Source organism: Calidris pugnax, unplaced genomic scaffold (genome assembly GCF_001431845.1).
Source record: "Calidris pugnax isolate Ruff unplaced genomic scaffold, ASM143184v1 scaffold84, whole genome shotgun sequence".
Lineage (NCBI taxonomy): Eukaryota > Metazoa > Chordata > Aves > Charadriiformes > Scolopacidae > Calidris > Calidris pugnax.
Genome location: NW_015090804.1, coordinates 267972 through 286946, shown reverse-complemented (window position 1 = coordinate 286946; position 18975 = coordinate 267972). Strand labels below are relative to the sequence as shown.

Below are 18975 nucleotides of genomic sequence, written 5' to 3'. Positions count from 1 at the left end.
TGAACACATTTCACAATCCCCCATCTTCTTTTTTATGGTATTGATTCGTGTTTTTGTTTCTAATTGAGTCAATACTTGCCGAATTGGTGCCAATTTTGGATTTTCTTTTGTCTTTAGTATACTGCAGTTATCTGCATTCCTTGTATGACCAAGTGTATCAGTCTAGTAAGACAAGGTATTAAACATGGAATTATTAACAATCCTCCACATCCTTCCAAAGCTTAACAGAGTCTGCCCACCACTGACATGCAGGAGCGCACCACGTTCCTGTTGGAGGTTCTGGGCATCGACGCCGAGGAGCTCACCGTGCTCCTGACGGAGTCCCTGGACATAACCCAAATATGCCGAGACCTGCTGGGCAAGCTCAAGGAAGTTCCAGATAGGACCTCTGCGCTCCTCTGCGGAGCTGTGAGGAAAAAACATCTCCTCTGCTCACAGCGTGGCCAATGCTTCACTGGCCACTGCCCGCACTGCCACGTGCCCACGGCAGACCAGGACTTGCCCACGCTGACCGCCATCCTCCACACTCTGAACATCCCGGTGCACGAGGAGGACCTGCTGCTGGAAGTGGGTCTGGTCTTTAAGCTGGCCATCGACGGGGAGCCAGTCTTTGTGTGGGAGAGGACACAGCGGTTCCCCAAAAACACCCCGAAGAGACCCTGCAAGAGCCAATGGCATTCTGGCTTGTATCAAAAATAGTGTGACCACAGATGTAGGGAGGTGATTGTGCCCCTGTACTCAGCACTGGTGAGGCCACACCTCGAGTATTGTGTCCAGTTTTGAGCACCTCATATATATCAAGGAACTCACCCCGAGCAGAAGAGGTCCGGTCAGGGCCATAGTGATCGGCGGTCACAGCCCGAAGGGGTTGCAGCCCTTGGCAGACCTTTTCAAGCTGCAACACCGGTTCCCCTCCGGTCTTGCCCTCTTCTTTTATCCTAAGGGGTGGCCTTTTCTGATTTGTATGTATGCTATGTCCCAAAAATTTGGCATATACTGTGGATAGCCTGTTACTGCTCTCTATATACCAATTTTTACAAGAGTAGTCACGATAAAATTCCCACAGCCACTTGGCTTATATTCTTTGATGAAGGCCTTTTCAGGTTCGTCTGATGGTTAGCTTAGTTTCTCCGGGCTCAGATGTGACTCTCCTTCACTGGACCTTTCACTCATGACACATGTGTCCATCCTTTTTCAGCAGTTCTCACAGCCGTTTCTGTAGTTAATAAAACAAGAAAAGGTCCTTCCCAAAGGGGAGATACAAGCTCCAACAGGGTAGGTTTAGACTGAACATTAGGAAAGAATTTTTCACCGAAAGAGTGGTCGGGCATTGGAACAGGCTGCCCAGGGAGGTGGTGGAGTCACCATCCCTGGCTGTGTTTAAGGGCCGTTTAGATGCAGTGCTAAGGGACATGGTGTAGGGGAGGACTTTGTAGAGTAGGGTAGATGGTTGGACTCGATGATCCCAAGGGTCTCTTCCAACCTAGACGATTCTATGATTCTATGATTAACACGAATCAGGTGAACACATTTCACAGGGTGCACAACAGAAGATGAGGAAAGAAACAGGACCCCCAGAAGGCGCGACTCCGCATGTCCAAAAAGCTCCTTTGTAATAGAAACTCGTTAGAAACTCATTCTAAACCCCACATTTGCGCCTGAGGGAGCTTTATCCGCCCGTTGGCGGCAACACGGTTGGGATCGCTCGCCGCCATTTTGTCTCCCCTCAGCGGCCTCTCCACCGTTGGCCAACGGCTGGGGGAAGGCGGGAAAGCGCCACCGCGCGGGCCCGGCGTTGCCAGGCAACGGGCGGGACGCCCCAGCGCCGCGTCTGCGCATGCGCGGTAGCCGCCGCCTCACCGGGAGGGACTAGGCCTCATGAGGCGTGGAACGGTCCGGGAGGAGGCGGAGGCGCCGGGAGAGTGGCGGGACCCGGCCCCGACCCTCGGTAACCCCGACCTTGGCCCCGAGGAACGTATCGCCGCCCGCCGGCGCCGCATCGCCGCCCGTCTCGATGCCGGTCCTTCCCTGCCCCACAGCGACACCGAGCACCTCACCTTCCCCCCAAAGCCCATGTCTGGTCACAAATGAGCTCATCTTCCCCAAACGCCATGTCTGGTCACAAATGAGCTCATCTTTCCCAAACGGGTGGTGGGGTTGATGCCTCCAGCCCCAAAGTGGTGCCAGTTGCAGATCTCTCACCCAAACTGGCTCTGGGATTGATGCCCCCAGCCCCAAACCGGTACCAGTTGCAGATTCCTCCCCCCAAACTGGTGGTGGGGTTGATGCCTCCAGCCCCAAACCAGTGCCAGTTGCAGATAACAACCCCAAACTGGTGCCAGTTGCAAATCCTCCCCCCGTACTGATGGTGGGATTGATGGCCCCAGCCCCAAAGTGGTGCCAATTGCAGATCCCTCACCCCAAACCAGTGCCAGTTGCAGATCCCTCCCCCCCAAACTGGCACTGGGATTGGTGCCCCCAGCCCCAAAGTGGTGCCAGTTGCAGATCTCTCACCCAAACTGGCTCTGGGATTGATGCCCCCAGCCCCAAAGTGATGCCAGTTGCAGATCCCTCACCCAAACTGGTGGTGGGGTTGATGCCCCCAGCCCCAAAGTGGTGCCAGTTGCAGATTCCTCCCCCAAACTGGCACTGGGATTGATGCCCCCACCCCCAAACCGGTACCAGCTGCAGATCCCTCCCCCCAAACTGGTGGTGGGATTGATGCCCCCAGCCCCAAAGTGATGCCAGTTGCAGATTCCTCCCCCCAAACTGGTGGTGGGGTTGATGCCCCCAGCCCCAAAGTGGTGCCAGTTGCAGATCCCTCACCCCAAACTGGCTCTGGGCTTGATGCCCCCAGCCCCAAAGTGATGCCAGTTGCAGATCCCTCACCCCAAACTGGTGGTGGGGTTGATGCCTCCTCTGCCCACCTCGGACAAACCCAGCCTGGATCAGGCTGATATTCCCCAAACTGGGACTCACCAACAATGGGGCACACCTTTCCCCAAAGCAGGACTGACCTGGGGCCCTGTCCCAAGCCTTTGCTGTCCCTCCAGGCTGGGTGACATCGGACTGTGAAATGGCAGGATCCTGTCACCCTCTCCTGAGCTGGGCTGGGTCATCGTCCCCATTGTCCCCCAGCCTGGGGAAAACTGGGGTGCTAACCACCATCTCCTCCTCAAACCACGAGTAAACCACACCAAGGTGCCTGTGGATCCTGTTACCAACCCGTGGGGCCAAACTGGTCACTAACATCCAGCCCAACGGGCTCCTTTATCCCTTCCTGATCCCAGAGCCCTCTCTTGAGGTTAGACGGATCCCAAGGAACTGGCATGGGGTCGGTGCCAGCCCTGAAATGCCTCCAGGTAGAAGCTGGCTGTCTTCGTGGACGAGCAAATGTCCCCCACAGCCACCTAAGGGTCCCCCTGTCCCCTGCCCTCCTCCCCTCTGGGAAGCAAAGAGGGGCTGAGCCCCCCAGCCCTGCACTCCCAGCCCCGGAAAGGGAAGCCTGGACCCCGTTTTCCCTCAGGGAGGCTGGTCCCACCCTTTTCTGCCTCTTTTTCTGCATCTGTGGGGACCTCCTGGCCTGGGACTAAACCTGCTGAGGAGAAGGGAGAGTAAAGTACTGAACCACACAGTTCTGGGGTAGGATCCCAGACCTAAGGCCACCTCTGAGCATCAGGAAGATGGTGTGGTGTGAAATGTTCTGTCTTTTCCCCCTTTTCTGCCCAGGGAGACTCTTGGAGAAGATGAGGAGCCAGAGGTGGCTGTGGAGGAGGAAGAGCAGAGAAAGAGCCACAAGCAGATTGAGGAGAGCAGGCAGGTAGGACAGGAAGGTCCTCTCAGGTCCCTGATCTCTAGACACTTGGTTTTACCTTCCTTTTAGCTTTGTGAGGTGCTTAGTGTCATACAGCAGCATTTGTGTGAGAAGAAGCAGGGACAGAAGCTCCTCAGGACTGGATGGGGAGGTGATCCTTGGGCTGGATCCTGGGGGGAATATGATTTCCCTGTGACAAACAGCCCACGGATTGGAAGGATCTGGGACGGATGCCGTCCATCCAAACCCAAACCCCTGTGCCTAACACCATCCACATATTCTGGGGAAGGTGCTCTGAGCATGTTCCTCTTGGTCTGTGGGGCTTTCCAGGAGAGGGAGGACCCAGGGGGTGCTTTGAGGTCCTCGCAGTGCTCATCAAACCCCACCATAACCTGGGAAGATGGGGCTTGTGGGTCCACAAAGGACCACAGCATGGGGATAGGAGCCAAATCCTGGACAGGCAAGAGTTCCTCCACTATCCCTCCCTCCAGAGCTCAGGTCTCCGGGTGTGAGACGTGTCCCACCTTCTTCACAGAGGCTGGCCAAGCTGCTCTTCGATGGCACGCAGATGGTGACAGATATCCAGGTGGCTGCTGACTTGAGGGAAACGCAGAGGAGGGCAGAGGAGGCAGAGCTGAAGCTGCAGAGGTAAGAGATGGCATGGGTGGGTCAGCTTTTGGAGGACATCCTAACCCTGGGCATCCCGGAACGCTTAGCAGTTAGGACAACACTGAATTTATATTCCAAAGGAAAATTTAGGCACACAAAGAGCCTCCAGGTCCAACCTGCCTCAGCTGGGACTTTGCAGAGCTCTGCAGCTCGAGGCTGGTGGCTTCCCCAGGTGGCATTGCTGTAACCATGGACTGTCTGGTCACTGATCTCCTCCAGGCCCTTCACATCTTCAGCTCCAGAGTGTGAGGAGCGCAGCTGGTTCTCAGCTTTTCACCAGGAGCCTCTACCACGTATGCTTGTGGCCTCCTTGCTCCAGAGGCATAGGCAGAGCTCAGCAGCTCTCCTGAGCCTGGAGGTGACACCGTGGTGGAGAACGTGCCACCTTGTGCTAAGAGGTGGCTCGTGAAATGGCCTGTTTCCAGAGGTTGCCTTCTGGTGATGGAGATAGGGATGGTTATTAGCCATGGGAGCGCACTGGGACAGCCACTGTGTGAGGAGTGGGAAGAACTGTGCTAATTGGAGAAGTTTGATATTAAGGTCTTTGCAGGGAGAGTGGTCAGATGCTGGGTCAGGAGCCCCTGATGTTCTAGAGATCTTCCTCCCTGGGGATACTCAGCACATTCCTGGACAAGGCCCTGCACAACCTGCTCTGACATTGAAAATAATCCTGCTGTGATTTTCCAAAGCCTTTCCAGCCTCGATTATTCTCAGATCTCTCTCTGTGCCTTCCCAATGAAACCTATCGTGCTTCACCAGAGGAGCTGGGCAGTCTCCAAGGGGCTGGATCTTTCATCCCTGTCCCCAGGACCGGGACATCAGTGAGGAAACACTGAGTCCTTGCTCCTGCTGCCTTTGGAGGGCACTGCAGGAACGGTTTACGGGAGGCTGCTGTAGCAGGATGCCTGTTCCTCACTCAGTGGGATTCCCAGTGGGAATCTCCTTAAGGAACCAGGTGCTGGGTTCAGGAACTGGCCGTAGAGCAGGTTTGGGGGTGACAAAGGTGGTGGCTGCTGTTCAGGCTGAGCCAAGGGCCATCCCCAGAGCACTTTGGATGGTGCCTCTGTTTGGAAGAGGAAAGAGTTTTATAATATGGCCATGGACTGTTCAGTGCCATTTGGCTTTAGCTGGAGTGCAGTGTCTGGACAGTTTGAATCCCAAGTCTAGGTGTCCCCCCTCAAGGGGCTCCAGGAAAGCTGGGGAGGGACTCTGGCTGAGGGAGGGGAGCCCTAGGAGGAGGGGGAAGGGTTGGACACTGCAAGAGGGGAGATGGAGCTGAGCTGTGGGGAAGAACTTGTTTGGTGGGAGGGTGGGGAGAGCCTGGCCCAGGTTGGCCCGAGAAGCTGTGGCTGCCCCATCCCTGGAGGGGTTGAAGGGCAGGTTGGAGGGGGCTTGGAGCAACCTGGTGTGGTGGGAGGTGTCCCTGCCCAGGGCAGGGGGTGGCACTGGGAGGGCTTTAAGGTCCCTTCCCACCCACACCATTCAATAAATCAATGATTCTATGTATCAGGAGGCTGTTTGTCACTGCTTGTCCACCACCTCTTGCTGTCCTGCTCCAGCTCACCATGTGCTCCTTGCTGCCTGCAGGGTGGAGAAACTGGAGAATGAAGCTGACTCTGGCACGTTCAAATTTGAGGAGATCACCTCCAAATGGGCCTTGGCCGAGGAGATGAAGGTCCCGCAGGAGCTGTGGCAGCTGCTGAACCAACAGCAGGAGCAGTGTGCCCTGCTTCTGGAGAAGAAGAACGAGCTCATCAGTGACCTGCAGCAGGTAGCGTGGGGACCAGGCAGGGACAACCAGGAAGGATCAGGGGTTCAAGCTCTGGAGGACACTGTTCTCCAGCAAAAGCCATCCCTGTCTGGCTTCTTCAGTCATCCCTCTGTCTGGATCCTCAATTTAAGTCTGTCCAGGACCTGGAGTGCCAGTGTCCCAGTGTGGAGGGTGAGGTTGGGTGCCCTGGCACCATTCAGCATGCAAGGACAGACACACAGGACATTGGTGGCAGTAAGAACAAATGGCAGGTCCCAAATTGCACAGTGAAAAAAAAGGCAAATGAGGAGAGAGAGGGTGTGAAGAGGGAAGAGACTCTTCCCCACAGCAGGTTCTCTGGCCCCCCAGAAAGGAGTGGGGTGTCTGCAGGAGTGTCACCTCCCTCTCCATCTCACCTGGACCTTTTGGTGGTGATGATCTGTCTCTCCTCCCACCTTCCCTCCTAACAGCCTCTTGACTTTCTGGCTCTTTGCTCTCATCCCCTCTTTCTCCTTTGGAAAAGGCAGCAGCTGGTTCTTACCCTCTCGGTCAATCCTTGAGGATTCCTGGTCAAGTGCTTCTCTCTGATTTCAACATCCTCTCTCCTCTCCCAGGAGCTGAAAAACAAAGACGAGCAATACGTGCAGGCCATCAAGAAGCAGTCAGATGACATCCACCTGCTTTTGGAGAGAATGGAGGAACAGATCAGGCTCCTGCTGAAAACCTACCGACACAATCTCCTGCAGATTGAGGTAGCTGGTTCGTATGGTGGGGGAATAGTCCAAGGAGAAAACCTGCAGCCTCTTGCTCCTCCATATCTGTGGCAAAAAGGCCCCCAGTCTGCAGCTGATCCTCTCCTGGGGGCTGCTGGCCTGGGCTGGTGAAAGGTTGGCAATGAGCAGTGCCAACATGATGGTGAAGGGCTGTGTCTCCTTCACAGAAAACTTTTGAGCTGGAACGGCAAGAGCTGCTGGACAACAATAGGAAGAAGTGGGAGGAAGGCATCCAGGCCCACAACACACAGGAGGTAATGTCCATGTGAGATTTAAAATCATGGAATCATAGAATCATTTAGGTTGGAAAAGACCCTCAAGATCGTTAAGTCCAACTGCTAACCCAACACTACCCAAGTCCCCACTGACCCATGTCCCTCAGCACCACGTCTGCCCGGCTTTTCAATCCCTCCAGGGATGGGGACTCCACCACTGCCCTGGGCAGCCTCTGCCAAGGCTTCACAACCCTTTCCATGAAGAAATTCTTCGCAATCTCCATCCTAAACCTCCCCTGGTGCAACTTGAGGCCGTTTCCTCTTGTCCCATGGCCTGTTCCTTGGGAGAAGAGACCGACCCCCCCGGCTACACCCTCCTTTCAGGGAGTTGGAGAGAGCGAGAAGGTCTCCCCTCAGCCTCCTCTTCTCCAGGCTGAACCCCCCCAGCTCCCTCAGCCTCTCCTCACAAGACTTCTGCTCCAGACCCCTCACCAGCTCCGTTGACCTTCTCTGGACATGCTCCAACACCTCAAGGTCTTTCCTGTCGTGAGGGGCCAAAGGCTGCCTTGAAAAACAAAGGCAGCTGGTTTCTCAAGAGCGTGGGGGGCAGAGGGGCAATTTTTCAGCCTGCTCTGTGGGGGAATTGTACATGTGTGACCTTGCTGTGGGCTGGCCAAAGGAGCTGGGATGGCAGGAGGAAGCTGTCACCGCTAATGGATGACGTTCTCCTTTTGCCCGTAGCTGGAATACCTCCGTGGCCGGATGAAGAAGATGGAAGAGTTTGAGAAACAGCTGCATCAGCTGCGGGTGCAGGACGAGGAGGAGTATAACAGCATGAAGATCCGACCCCAGAACGACGTGGAGGTACAGAAAAGCTGAACGTGTGCCATGTGGGGAGGCAGAGTCTGATCTCCCTGAGCTTTGCTGTCTGTAGCTGGTGCTGTGGGGCAGCTGGAGGGTGTGAAAGGTGCAGCCAGTGTCTGGTCATAGAATCATAGAATGGTTTGGGTGGGAAGGGACCTTAAAGCCCCGCCAGTGCCACCCCCTGCCCTGGGCAGGGACACCTCCCACCACACCAGGTTGCTCCAAGCCCCCTCCAACCTGCCCTTGAACCCCTCCAGGGATGGGGCAGCCACAGCTTCTCGGGGCAACCTGGGCCAGGCTCTCCCCACCCTCCCACCAAACAAGTTCTTCCCCACAGCTCAGCTCCATCTCCCCTCTTGCAGTGTCCAACCCTTCCCCCTCATCCTAGGGCTCCCCTCCCTCAGCCAGAGTCCCTCCCCATCTCTCCTGGAGCCCCCCTTCTTGAGGGACTGGCAGGGGCTCCAAGGTCTCCGTGGAGCCTTCTCTTCTCCAGGCTGACCCCCCCCAACTCTCTCAGCCCCCCCTCCCAGCAGAGGGGCTCCAGCCCTCCCAGCATCTCCGGGGCCTCCTCTGGCCCCATCCAACAGCTCCATGTCCTTCTGCTGTTGGTGGCCCCAGAGCTGGAGGCAGCATTGGGGGATCTCCCCAGAGTGGAGCAGAGGGGCAGAATCCCCCCCTGGCCCTGCTGGCCACGCTGCTGGGGATGCAGCCCAGGATGTGGGGACTTTTTGGGCTGCCAGCCCTCATTGCTGGCTCCTGTTGATCTTCTCAAGTTGGCACATCAACTCTTCACTGCACACATTCCAGCCCCATGTCAACAGGGGGATGGAGCTGTTCTGTTCTCTCCATGGGTCCTACACCACGGTGTCCATCTGCCCTTGGCTCTCAGAGCACAGGAACTGTAGCTCTAGGACATGTGAAGCACCTGGGAAGGTGAAGGGGTTTGCTACTCCTGGCATCTTGACTGATAGAAGGATTGAATAGTGTGAGTATCCTGACACCAGATCATTTCAGATCAACCTAATTTCCTCCTTTTCCATCATCCATGTCCTAGGAGGTGTGAGCTTGTTCCTCTGACATCTGCCCATAGACTCAGGATTTCTCTAATGCCCTTGAAGTCTACTCAGTGTGAGAGTTATCACAAGTATGCCCTTACTCATCAGGGGCTCTCACTGCAGATCCAAACCTCATAGCCATGGCTTTCCCAAGAAACAGATACTTCTAATCCCTGGCATTCTCTGGGAGCAGCAGTGTCAGTGGCTCCCTGTCATCCTGCAGGATGGCAGCTCCAGCTTTGGTCCTGGCTTTGCCCAGCACTGTGCAGCCTCTGCTCAGCTGGCACCTTCCCATCTTGTTTTCCTGTGTTTCTTCCCAGCTAGAGATGGGACACGTCGCATTTGGACTTTAGATCAGCTCATTGTTTGTCCCATGGGATGTCCCCCTGGAAGCCCAGGAAAATACAGGCTATTTTTAGAAGGTTTTGCACAACTTCAGGTGAAATATTAGTGTTGCAAGATCCCTGTCAGCCTGAAAAGGGCAAGTCCAGGGAGGCCGGTCCTGACTCGAGATGGGACACGTCGCATTTGGACTTTAGATCAGCTCATTGTTTGTCCCATGGGATGTCCCCCTGGAAGCCCAGGAAAATACAGGCTATTTTTAGAAGGTTTTGCACAACTTCAGGTGAAATATTAGTGTTGCAAGATCCCTGTCAGCCTGAAAAGGGCAAGTCCAGGGAGGCCGGTCCTGACTCAGTTTTACTACAACAGATACAATAAACTTTATATAAAGTTATAAAAGTTATCTTTATGGTCCTTTCTTTTACTTCCTTGCTCTGCTTTCTTAGTTTTAAAATTATCACCTAAGAAAGGGACTACATGGTCTCTAGAGTTCCCTTCCAACTCTGACAAAAACTCTTCAAACTTTTACAATTTCAGTGAATGATTGATGATACACAAGTTTGCATGGTCTCTATTATATTATGAACATTGTTAAATCTATCTTAGGAGTCTGAAATTAATTTCCTTGAGGATTCTGAGGAAGTGTAATGTTCACTAAACACAGAAAGCTTAGTACAGTTTCTTGTGAGATTCAACTATAAAGGAGTTTCTTCACCTTTATGTCCATAACCTGGGAGGTGACACAGAGTGTGTGACACTCACAGGTGGCTCTGAGCCATTTGGGGAGGGAGGTGGCAACACTCTGGGGATAGAGACTTAAAAATGACAACCTGGGGCTGTTGTATAAAAGCACCCACTGCATTTTGCTGCAGTTGTGGGAGAGTTTATATAAAAGATAATTATTCCTCTCTACTTCATACCCACATGGCCTTGTCCACCTTTGGCAACACGTTTTGATGTGTGGAAACAAACCTTTCCAACTCGAATAGACTTATCAAGCAGGAATGTTTATTGTGGCAACGGGTGCAAGGGGGATCTCTCCTCCTGCCTTGCACACCCTCATGCAAAGCAAGCACTTATTTATAATGCAAATCATATAAGCTATGGGACGGACTGATACAATTAGTTCTCAGATAGGCGGGACTATGTTAATTATTTCCGGGAGCTCGTTATAATAAGTCTCCTCCCTCAGGCACATTGCCTCCTGGTGGTCTTCTTCAGGGGTCTCTGGGAGGAAGGCCCCCAGTCTTCTTCATGGTGAATTTTTCCCTTTTGCCAAGTTGGCTGTTTTCCCAACTGCTGAGTTGGTTCACACTGGTTGTTCTGCTGGCTGAGGCCTTCAAGTTTACTGTTGTCATCCCTGTAAGTCATTTATTATGACTGTAAGTCATAATGTTCCTCTTTCAAGGCTGTGATATACATCCACTAAGTGTCTAAGCCCTTTGTTTTCTATATGCTCATTACATGGTTAACTCCCTTGTTTTCTTTCCACTAAATGATTAAGCTCTTTGTTTCTTCTCTCTCAGTTTGGAAACGGAGGAGAGAGTCTAGAACAGACCAAGGAGACAAATGACCTCTAAGAAAAGGTTGAAAAGGTTGGGGCTGCTTAGACCAGGGAAGAGATTTATGGAGGGAAGTGATAAGTCTACAAATATTCACATTTCTGTATGATGGAGGGCGATTTCTTCTCTGTCTCTGCTGTAGATGCAAGAAAAAATCACGGGGTTGAGTTTTGGTGGAGAAGATTTAAATTGGCATTTGCATTTAGGGTTGAAATTCCAAGGTAGGAAAGCCTGGAAAGGGCAAGGGCTTGCTTGGTGGTTAACTAGAGTGACGTGGTCTGCTGCTCTTTGATGGAGGGGTTAGGGTTTAGGTAAATCAACTTCTGCTGGGGCTGATTTGGTGAAGTTGTGCCCTCGGTGGGGTAGAAGAACTGGATGTCCTCCTGGTTCCCTTTAGCACCACAGTTGTCTAACTGTATAGCACAGATTTAACCCTTCCAGGTCAGGGAGAATAAGAAAACAGAAGGAGAAAACCCCTCTTTTCCTGATTAACCTGTGATATCATCGTTCTGAGGTATCTCAGGAGCTTAGCCAGGACCTAAAGATGAAGTCTGTGGTTGGGGGGTTATGGAATACTCCCCAGTTTCACCAGATGGGAATCAGCTTTTTAAATATAGAGGTTGGGCCATGGCTTTTGTCCGTCTGCTGCGAGGAGAAGGTCCCTTGGCCCTGCTTGGATTTACCTCCATCTTTTCTTCCATCCATCCACCTTTGATCTCAGCCATCTGGGACTGCTCCTGGGTGTCTTCCCAGGCTGTTTGCATGCTCCCTGTTGTACCTAGGGCTACCCCGGAGAGCTCTGAGCCAGCTGACCCTGGTACCAGTGCCTTCCCTGCCTCCACCCTGCACCTCAGGACCTTCTACCTGCCCCCAGAGATGCCCCTGAGCCGGGAGCAGGGGAGAAACCCCACTGGGTCCCTGCTGTGCAGATTTCTGGGCCCTGAAGCTGGAATTTGGAGCCATGCAGCAGCTTAAAGGAAGGCCCTTCCTATCTTGGAAGAAGTCTTTATGGGCCTCCCCAGTAAAGCAGTGTATGATGAGTTTTATTTTCAGATTTCTGCCTCTTTTTGCACATGGAAAACATTTGTACCAATTAATTAAACCACACCAGGCCAAGACACCACCTCTCACCCATCCGTGCTGCCCGCTCCCAGAGTTTCCATGCCCCTGGGTCACAGAATCACAGAATCACATGGGGTTGGAAGGGACCTTTGGAGATCATCTCCTCCAACCCCCTGCCAGAGCAGGTCCCACCCAGAGCAGGTCCCACAGGAACATGTCCAGGCGGGTTTGAATGTCTCCAGAGAAGGAGACTCCACCACCTCTTTGGCAGCTCCTTCCAGGGCTCTGACACCCTCACAGGAAAGAAGTTCCTCCTCATGTTTAGGTCCTCCTGAGCTCATTTCCAGACGAGCTGGTATGGCTGAGAGAGAGCAGCTCATAGGCAGAGTGGGATGTCTCTCAGCCCCAGGAGACTGGGGCTACAACTTCAGTGTATTCTCCCTTCCCCAGACACAGCCCTGTATCATGTACTCATGGACAACCAGCATCTCCACGTGGCCAGGGGTTACCTGGGGAGCTGTGGGTGGGAGGAGGGGGTTTGGAGATGCAGGATGAGTAGGATCCAGGCTCCAGTGGAGCTTTTGCTTATGGCACGGCTTGTTTTTCATGTTTTTTGAAACGCCAGCACCTGGAGAGGCAGCTCCAACAGTTCAAAGCCATCTATCTGCTGAACCAGGAGAAGCTGGATTACAGCCTTCAGGTGCTGAAGAAGCAGGATGAGGAGAACACCATCATGAGATCCCAGCAGAGGAGGAAGCTCAACCGGTAAAAATGCATCCCTGGAAGATGGGCTCTGCCTTATCTGCCATCACCCACCTCCTATATGCCATTTTTTGGGGAGCCCATCACCCAGCACAGGCCAACAAGCTCTGTCCCAACCCACCCCTGGCCAGAAGCAGGGGTTAAAGCCCAGGGCAGGGCCATTTCCAGAGCGCCATGGCCAACCTGTGCCCACTGCCTCGGGGTCCCAAAGTCTTCATACAAGTTGGGTGCCTCTTCGGGGTTGCTCAGCTCTGTTGTCCCTCTCCAGGCTCCACAGCTTGCTCAATAATCTGAAAACAAAGCTGGCCAACCAGGAGAAGCAGTTCAGGGAGGAGAACCAGAGCCTGGCAGCTGACTGCAAGCGCATCGTGGGGCAGTGCAAGGAGGCGCAGAGGAGCATGAGGTGGGGTTTCCACTGGTGTCCACCTGTGGTGAGGCCTCAGAGCACTTACGTGAGGTCCAGGGGGGACTGACTCATCAGTTTTTTGAAACGCCAGCACCTGGAGAGGCAGCTCCAACAGTTCAAAGCCATCTATCTGCTGAACCAGGAGAAGCTGGATTACAGCCTTCAGGTGCTGAAGAAGCAGGATGAGGAGAACACCATCATGAGATCCCAGCAGAGGAGGAAGCTCAACCGGTAAAAATGCATCCCTGGAAGATGGGCTCTGCCTTATCTGCCATCACCCACCTCCTATATGCCATTTTTTGGGGAGCCCATCACCCAGCACAGGCCAACAAGCTCTGTCCCAACCCACCCCTGGCCAGAAGCAGGGGTTAGTCCAGGGCAGGGCCATTTCCAGAGTGCCATGGCCAACCTGTGCCCGCTTCCTCAGGGTCCCAAAGTCTTCATACAAGCTGGGTGCCTCTTTGGGGATGCTCAGCTCTGTTGTCCCTCTCCAGGCTCCACAGCTTGCTCAATAATCTGAAAACAAAGCTGGCCAACCAGGAGAAGCAGTTCAGGGAGGAGAACCAGAGCCTGGCAGCTGACTGCAAGCGCATCGTGGGGCAGTGCAAGGAGGCGCAGAGGAGCATGAGGTGGGGTTTCCACTGGTGTCCACCTGTGGTGAGGCCTCAGAGCACTTACGTGAGGTCCAGGGGGGACTGACTCATCATCTGGGGGCACAGAACCTCCTCCCACAGGCCACCTCCCTTCTGCACAGGCACTTTGCTGTCAGCGATGCCCAGAAGTTCACAGAGGTCTGGCTTATGAACGAGGAGGAAGCCAAGGGGCTGATGAGGAAAGCTCTCGACGCAGATCGCATCATTCACGCCCAGCAACTGGGGCTGCCCTGGGAAGAGCCCAATTACTGGTTCCTGCACAATGTGGGCCCCCTCAAGCGTTACAAGGTGAAGAGGATGGCCACCAAGCTGGCTGCGGAGGTCATGACAGGTGGGATGGATGTACAGTGCCCTTGTCACCCTTGTGGCACTGGGAGACTCTCACTTTCCTCCATGACAGCCCCTACTGACACTCCTGTCCTTGCCATGGCAAGGTGGCATCTTACAGGGGTGACTTTGTGTCCCCAGCCCTGAGCTTGGGCATCTTTGCACTGTTCCAGATGAGCTGACCAAGAGCCAGCTCGTGTCCCAGGGTCTTCAGGGTGGTTTCCAGGTCACCAGGGAATAATTGTGATTTCCCTGATGACTCCTGTAGTGATGTGACCAGGGACCACAGCCTGGGGACCTCAACCAAAGCACAAAGGTTTTTCCTCACCCTTCTTTCTCCCTGTTTCAGAGAGCAGCTCTGGGGGACAGGAGGAGGAAGGGAGGAAGAAGGAGAAGGAAGAAGAAAGCAGTGGAGAAGGAGTAAAAGAAAAGGCAGTGAAGGTTGAGGACGGGGTCACACCTCTGCGGAACATCTCCAAGAAGACTGCCAAGAGGATCCTGGAGCTCGTGAGCGATGAGTCGGTGTGTGACAATGTCCCCTGGTCCCTCCAGCTTGTAGTGGACCTTTTCTGAGTTCCACCTCTTGGGGTGAAGGCTTCTGTGTGGCACAGGCTGTGATCAGAGAGCTGCCCCACAGACCGGGAGAAGATCTCCAGGTCTTTCCACTGTGTGTGGCACATATATGATGCTAATAAAATGTATTGGGAGGCACAGTTGCCCAAATTCACAGCGTCCCAGACCAGAATAAGCACAGGTAAACTGGGATCTGATACTCCAGGCTGTTCCCCATCTCTGGGAACAATGAGTAAGAGCTTCAGACCATGAGGTCCTTTGGGCATCACCATGTTGATCTTCTTTCTCTGCTGGGTGGCTGTTCTGGAGCCTCCTGCCTGGCCTCTGCCCACCCTCTCTGCTCCTCCTGCCATCGTAGGATGGCACAGGCATGGCACAGCACTGGCTGACTTCTGGGCAGGGACAGAGACACTATTTCTCTGTATCTTCTCTGCGTGTCTCCCAAGGGTTTCCTCATTGAGAAGAAGCTGCTGAAGCCCCTGAATGCGCTGGGGAGGCCCGAGCGCACCCTCATGAAGCTCGACTCCATCTTTGCGGTGAGTCATGGCTTGGCCCATCAGGGGGTCACCAGGGAAAGTTCTCTGCTCCTCGTCCATGTGGCGTAGGACTGAGCCACCCACCTCAGGGAGGTCTGGCTGGGCTGCTGAGAGGTACCCTGGGCCAGCAAGGGGGGAGGAACACCATGAGAGGGTGTGCAGAGCTGTGGCCACACACTTCGCAGCTCAAGGACATCCTGCTGATGAATTGAACATCTCCAGGGCCCTTCCAGCCTTGTGTGGCACCCTCTGCTCCTGGGAAATGCTTTCCATTTCGTTCCCCCTCCCATAACATCTCTGAGGGACACCTAACCTGGTTCCTCTCCTCCCCAGGCTCTCGGGATCGACACTGAAGATGACCTGTACCAGCTGGTGGATTTTTTCCAGAAGTACAAAGCCCAGGAGGTGGCTCTCAGCCAGGTGGGACCACCAGGGACAGCAGTGGGGACAGCCCAGCAGAGCTGGGGGTCCAGGGAAGGGGGAGGAGAACATCTGAACACCCAGGGAAGGTAGAGAAGGGGACCCTGAAATATTTCCCTGTGACCGGACATGGGAGGTGAACGTGCCAGGTTGGAGAGGTTTTAATCTTCTGCCATGGTTGAACAGAGCCTCTTGCACATGATTTTTTGCCTTGGCTCCCTAAATTTGACAAGGGATAAAGCTGGAAGGTCCCAGGGGGAAGGTGGTTCTTGGGAAGGAGGAGTGGGTGGAAGTTACACTGCCCAGTTTGCTGGTCTTCTCTGCAGAGCCAGGACAGCCCGGGTGGAGAAGGTGTCACGGATCCAGCTGAGGACAGAGGGGACGATGGATCAGGTGCTCAGAGGGACGAGCTCAAATCCCCTGGGACCTCACCAGGCTCCCTTCCATCTCTGCACGTCCACGCTGATGAGGTCCTAAAGATCCTGAAAATGTTTGTGCAGGATTTTGAAAAACCAAGGTAGGACTTGGTGGGGGGAACAGGGCTCACTGGGAGGGAGCCAGACTGGGACAGAGGGGGCTGTGCAGGCAGGGATGGGGGTGATGGGATTGCCCTGGCTGGAGGAAGAGCTTCCCCTGCAAGATCACAGAGGGAGGTCCCACCAGGGCAAGGGAGAGGTCCACCAGGTCCCACCCTGGGCAGGGACACCTCCCACCACACCAGGTTGCTCCAAGCCCCCTCCAACCTGCCCTTGAACCCCTCCAGGGATGGGGCAGCCACAGCTTCTCGGGGCAACCTGGGCCAGGCTCTCACCACCCTCCCATCAAAGAACCCTGGAGGGATTTAAAAACCAGGCAGACGTGGTGCTGAGGGACATGAGTCAGTGGTGGGTTTGTCAGTGTTGGGTTGATGGTTGGACTCCATGATCTGAAAGGTCCCTTCCAACCTGGACAAGTCTATGATTTTATGATCTCTGAAGGTCCCTTACAGCCCCAGCCATTCTGAGGTGGTGCTCAGTGCAGCTGAGCTGCTCCTCACCCGTGAAGAGCTGAGCCCCAGGGCTTTCTTCTCTGTCCCCCAGGGAGAAGGACAGACCAGCAAAGGAGGTGCCACAGGTGCCAGAGAGCTCTGAGGACGGGCAGTACTGGGCATCCCTGGCACAGGTTATCCCCGAGCCCACCCTGAAGCTGTGGGACGCGCTGGCGGTGGCACTGGAGGAATATTAGTGAGTGCACAGCAGCCATGCTGGGGACAGGGCAGGCTGGGGGGACCTCAGTGGGGCTGGCAGGTGCCAACCCTCTGTCCTGCTCTCCCCAGCGAGGTCCTGATGAGGAGGTCCACCCTTCTGACCGAAACAGCCGTCCTGCAGCAGCAGAACTCAGAGCTCTACCTTCTGCTGAAGGAGTACGTCAGCTCTGGGGTGAGTGTCATCCTCCTCCCCTGCAGAGCCTTGGGGACATGCCACCACGTGTGCCCCACGCAGAGGTCCCAGGGGGCTGGAGCCCATCACTGTTGGGCTGTTTCTCCCCACAGGTGAACTGTCACCCCCCGTGAAGTGGAGAGACTTGAACATGTCCTGGTCTGGGGGAGCACGGTGAGTGCCCATGGCCAGGGCACAGCTTCTTCTCTGTCCCCACCTCAAGTTGTGCCCGGAGCCAGGGCTTCCTGGCAGGAATTAATAAACCCTTCCCAAACCTGCGTGTGTGCCCTGCAAGGAGTGTCCTTCTCACCTCTGAAGGTGCTGGGGAGTGTCCCCCAGATCCAGGGGGTTCCGTGGGAGGGCATTTCCCCACTCGTGCTGCAAAGCTGCGTGGTCTGGGGGACAGTGGGGGGCAGAAATGCCAACAAAAAGACCCCAAATTGAGAAGGGGACAGGGCTTTGGGGCAGAGCTGGGCAGGGGAGTGGAAGACCCCAACTGGCACATCTCAGCTCTGGGACACCCAGGACCACCAAGGGGCCAGCCCCCGGAGTCACAGAATCACAGAATCTTCTAGGTTGGAAGGGACCTTAAAGATCATCTTGTCCAACCGTCAACCCAACTGACAAAAATAGACACCCACACAACAAACAAGGAGCATCATCACTAACCCAGACCTCCCAGCACTACATCAACCCGTCTTTTGAACACCTCCAGGGATGGGGCCTCAACCACCTCCCTGGGCAGCCCATTCCAATGCCTGAGAACCCTTTCTGTGAAAAATTTTTCCTAATATCCAGCCTGAACCTCCCCTGGGGCAACTTGAGGCCATTTCCTCTGGTCCTGTCGCCTGTGACTTGAGAAAAGAGACCGACCCCCACCTCTCTACACCCTCCTTTCAGGGACTTGTAGAGAGCAAGAAGGTCTCCCCTCAGCCTCCTCTTCTCCAGGCTGAACACCCCCAGTTCCCTCAGCCTCTCCTCATCAGACTTGTTCTCCAGACCCCTCACCAGCTTTGTTGCCCTTCTCTGGACCCACTCCAGCACCTCAATGTCTTTCTTGTGGTGGGGGGGCCCAAAACTGGACACAGCCCTGGAGGTGAGGCCTCACCAGTGCCCAGTACAGGGGGACGATCACCTCTCGGGCCCTACTCCCCACACTGTTCCTGACACAGCCCAGGATGCTGGTGGCCTTCTTGGCCACCTGGGCACACTGCTGGCTCATCTTCAGCCCACAGGCCACCAACACCCCCAGGTCCTTCTCTGCCAGGCAGCTCCAGCCACTCTGCCCCCAGCCTGGATCATCCATGGGGTTGGTGGGACCCAAGTGCAGGACCTGGCACTTGGCCTTGTTGAACCTCAAGGGGATGTTTGGGAACCTGGGACAGAGTGGGTGTCAGTGGTCCCATCCCCATGGAGGGGGTGGGAGGGTGGCAGGAGACCCCTAAACCCCCCAAACCCTACACTTGAGGGGTGTGGGGGTCGTGACCCGGTGAAGATGCCCCCCCAGCAGCAGCAGGGGGGCTGAAACCGGGGACGGTAGAGCCCCCCTGCAGGACCTGGCACTTGGCCTTGTTGAACCTCAAGGGGATGTTTGGGAACCTGGGACAGAGTGGGTGTCAGTGGTCCCATCCCCATGGAGGGGGTGGGAGGGTGGCAGGAGACCCCTAAACCCCCCAAACCCTACACTTGAGGGGTGTGGGGGTCGTGACCCGGTGAAGATGCCCCCCCAGCAGCAGCAGGGGGGCTGAAACCGGGGACGGTAGAGCCCCCCGGA

At 54.9% G+C, this 18975-nt stretch overlaps 1 protein-coding gene across 1 annotated transcript; it reads left to right on the top strand.

Annotated features, from left to right (window-relative positions):
- The first annotated feature begins 1878 nt into the window (after positions 1-1878).
- DRC1 (dynein regulatory complex subunit 1) lies at positions 1879-17479 on the top strand. Its single transcript, XM_014937949.1, has 17 exons — positions 1879-2075; positions 3730-3820; positions 4350-4462; positions 6071-6254; positions 6848-6985; positions 7174-7260; positions 7963-8085; positions 12732-12871; positions 13137-13271; positions 14029-14258; positions 14604-14776; positions 15274-15363; positions 15697-15783; positions 16110-16300; positions 16863-17006; positions 17099-17201; positions 17315-17479. Exons 1-17 carry the CDS (start codon positions 1879-1881, stop codon positions 17333-17335), a joined length of 2247 nt encoding a protein of 748 aa, XP_014793435.1. The 3' UTR covers positions 17336-17479.
- Positions 17480-18975: the final 1496 nt, after the last annotated feature.

Coding starts and splice junctions, on each gene's coding strand:
- DRC1 (XM_014937949.1), top strand. CDS start 1,879: ATGAGGCGTGGAACGGTCCGGGAGGAGGCGGAGGCGCCGGGAGAGTGG. Junction 14,777..15,273: donor AGCTCGTGAGCGATGAGTCG/GTGTGTGACAAT, acceptor GTGTCTCCCAAG/GGTTTCCTCATTGAGAAGAA. Junction 17,202..17,314: donor AGGAGTACGTCAGCTCTGGG/GTGAGTGTCATC, acceptor TTCTCCCCACAG/GTGAACTGTCACCCCCCGTG.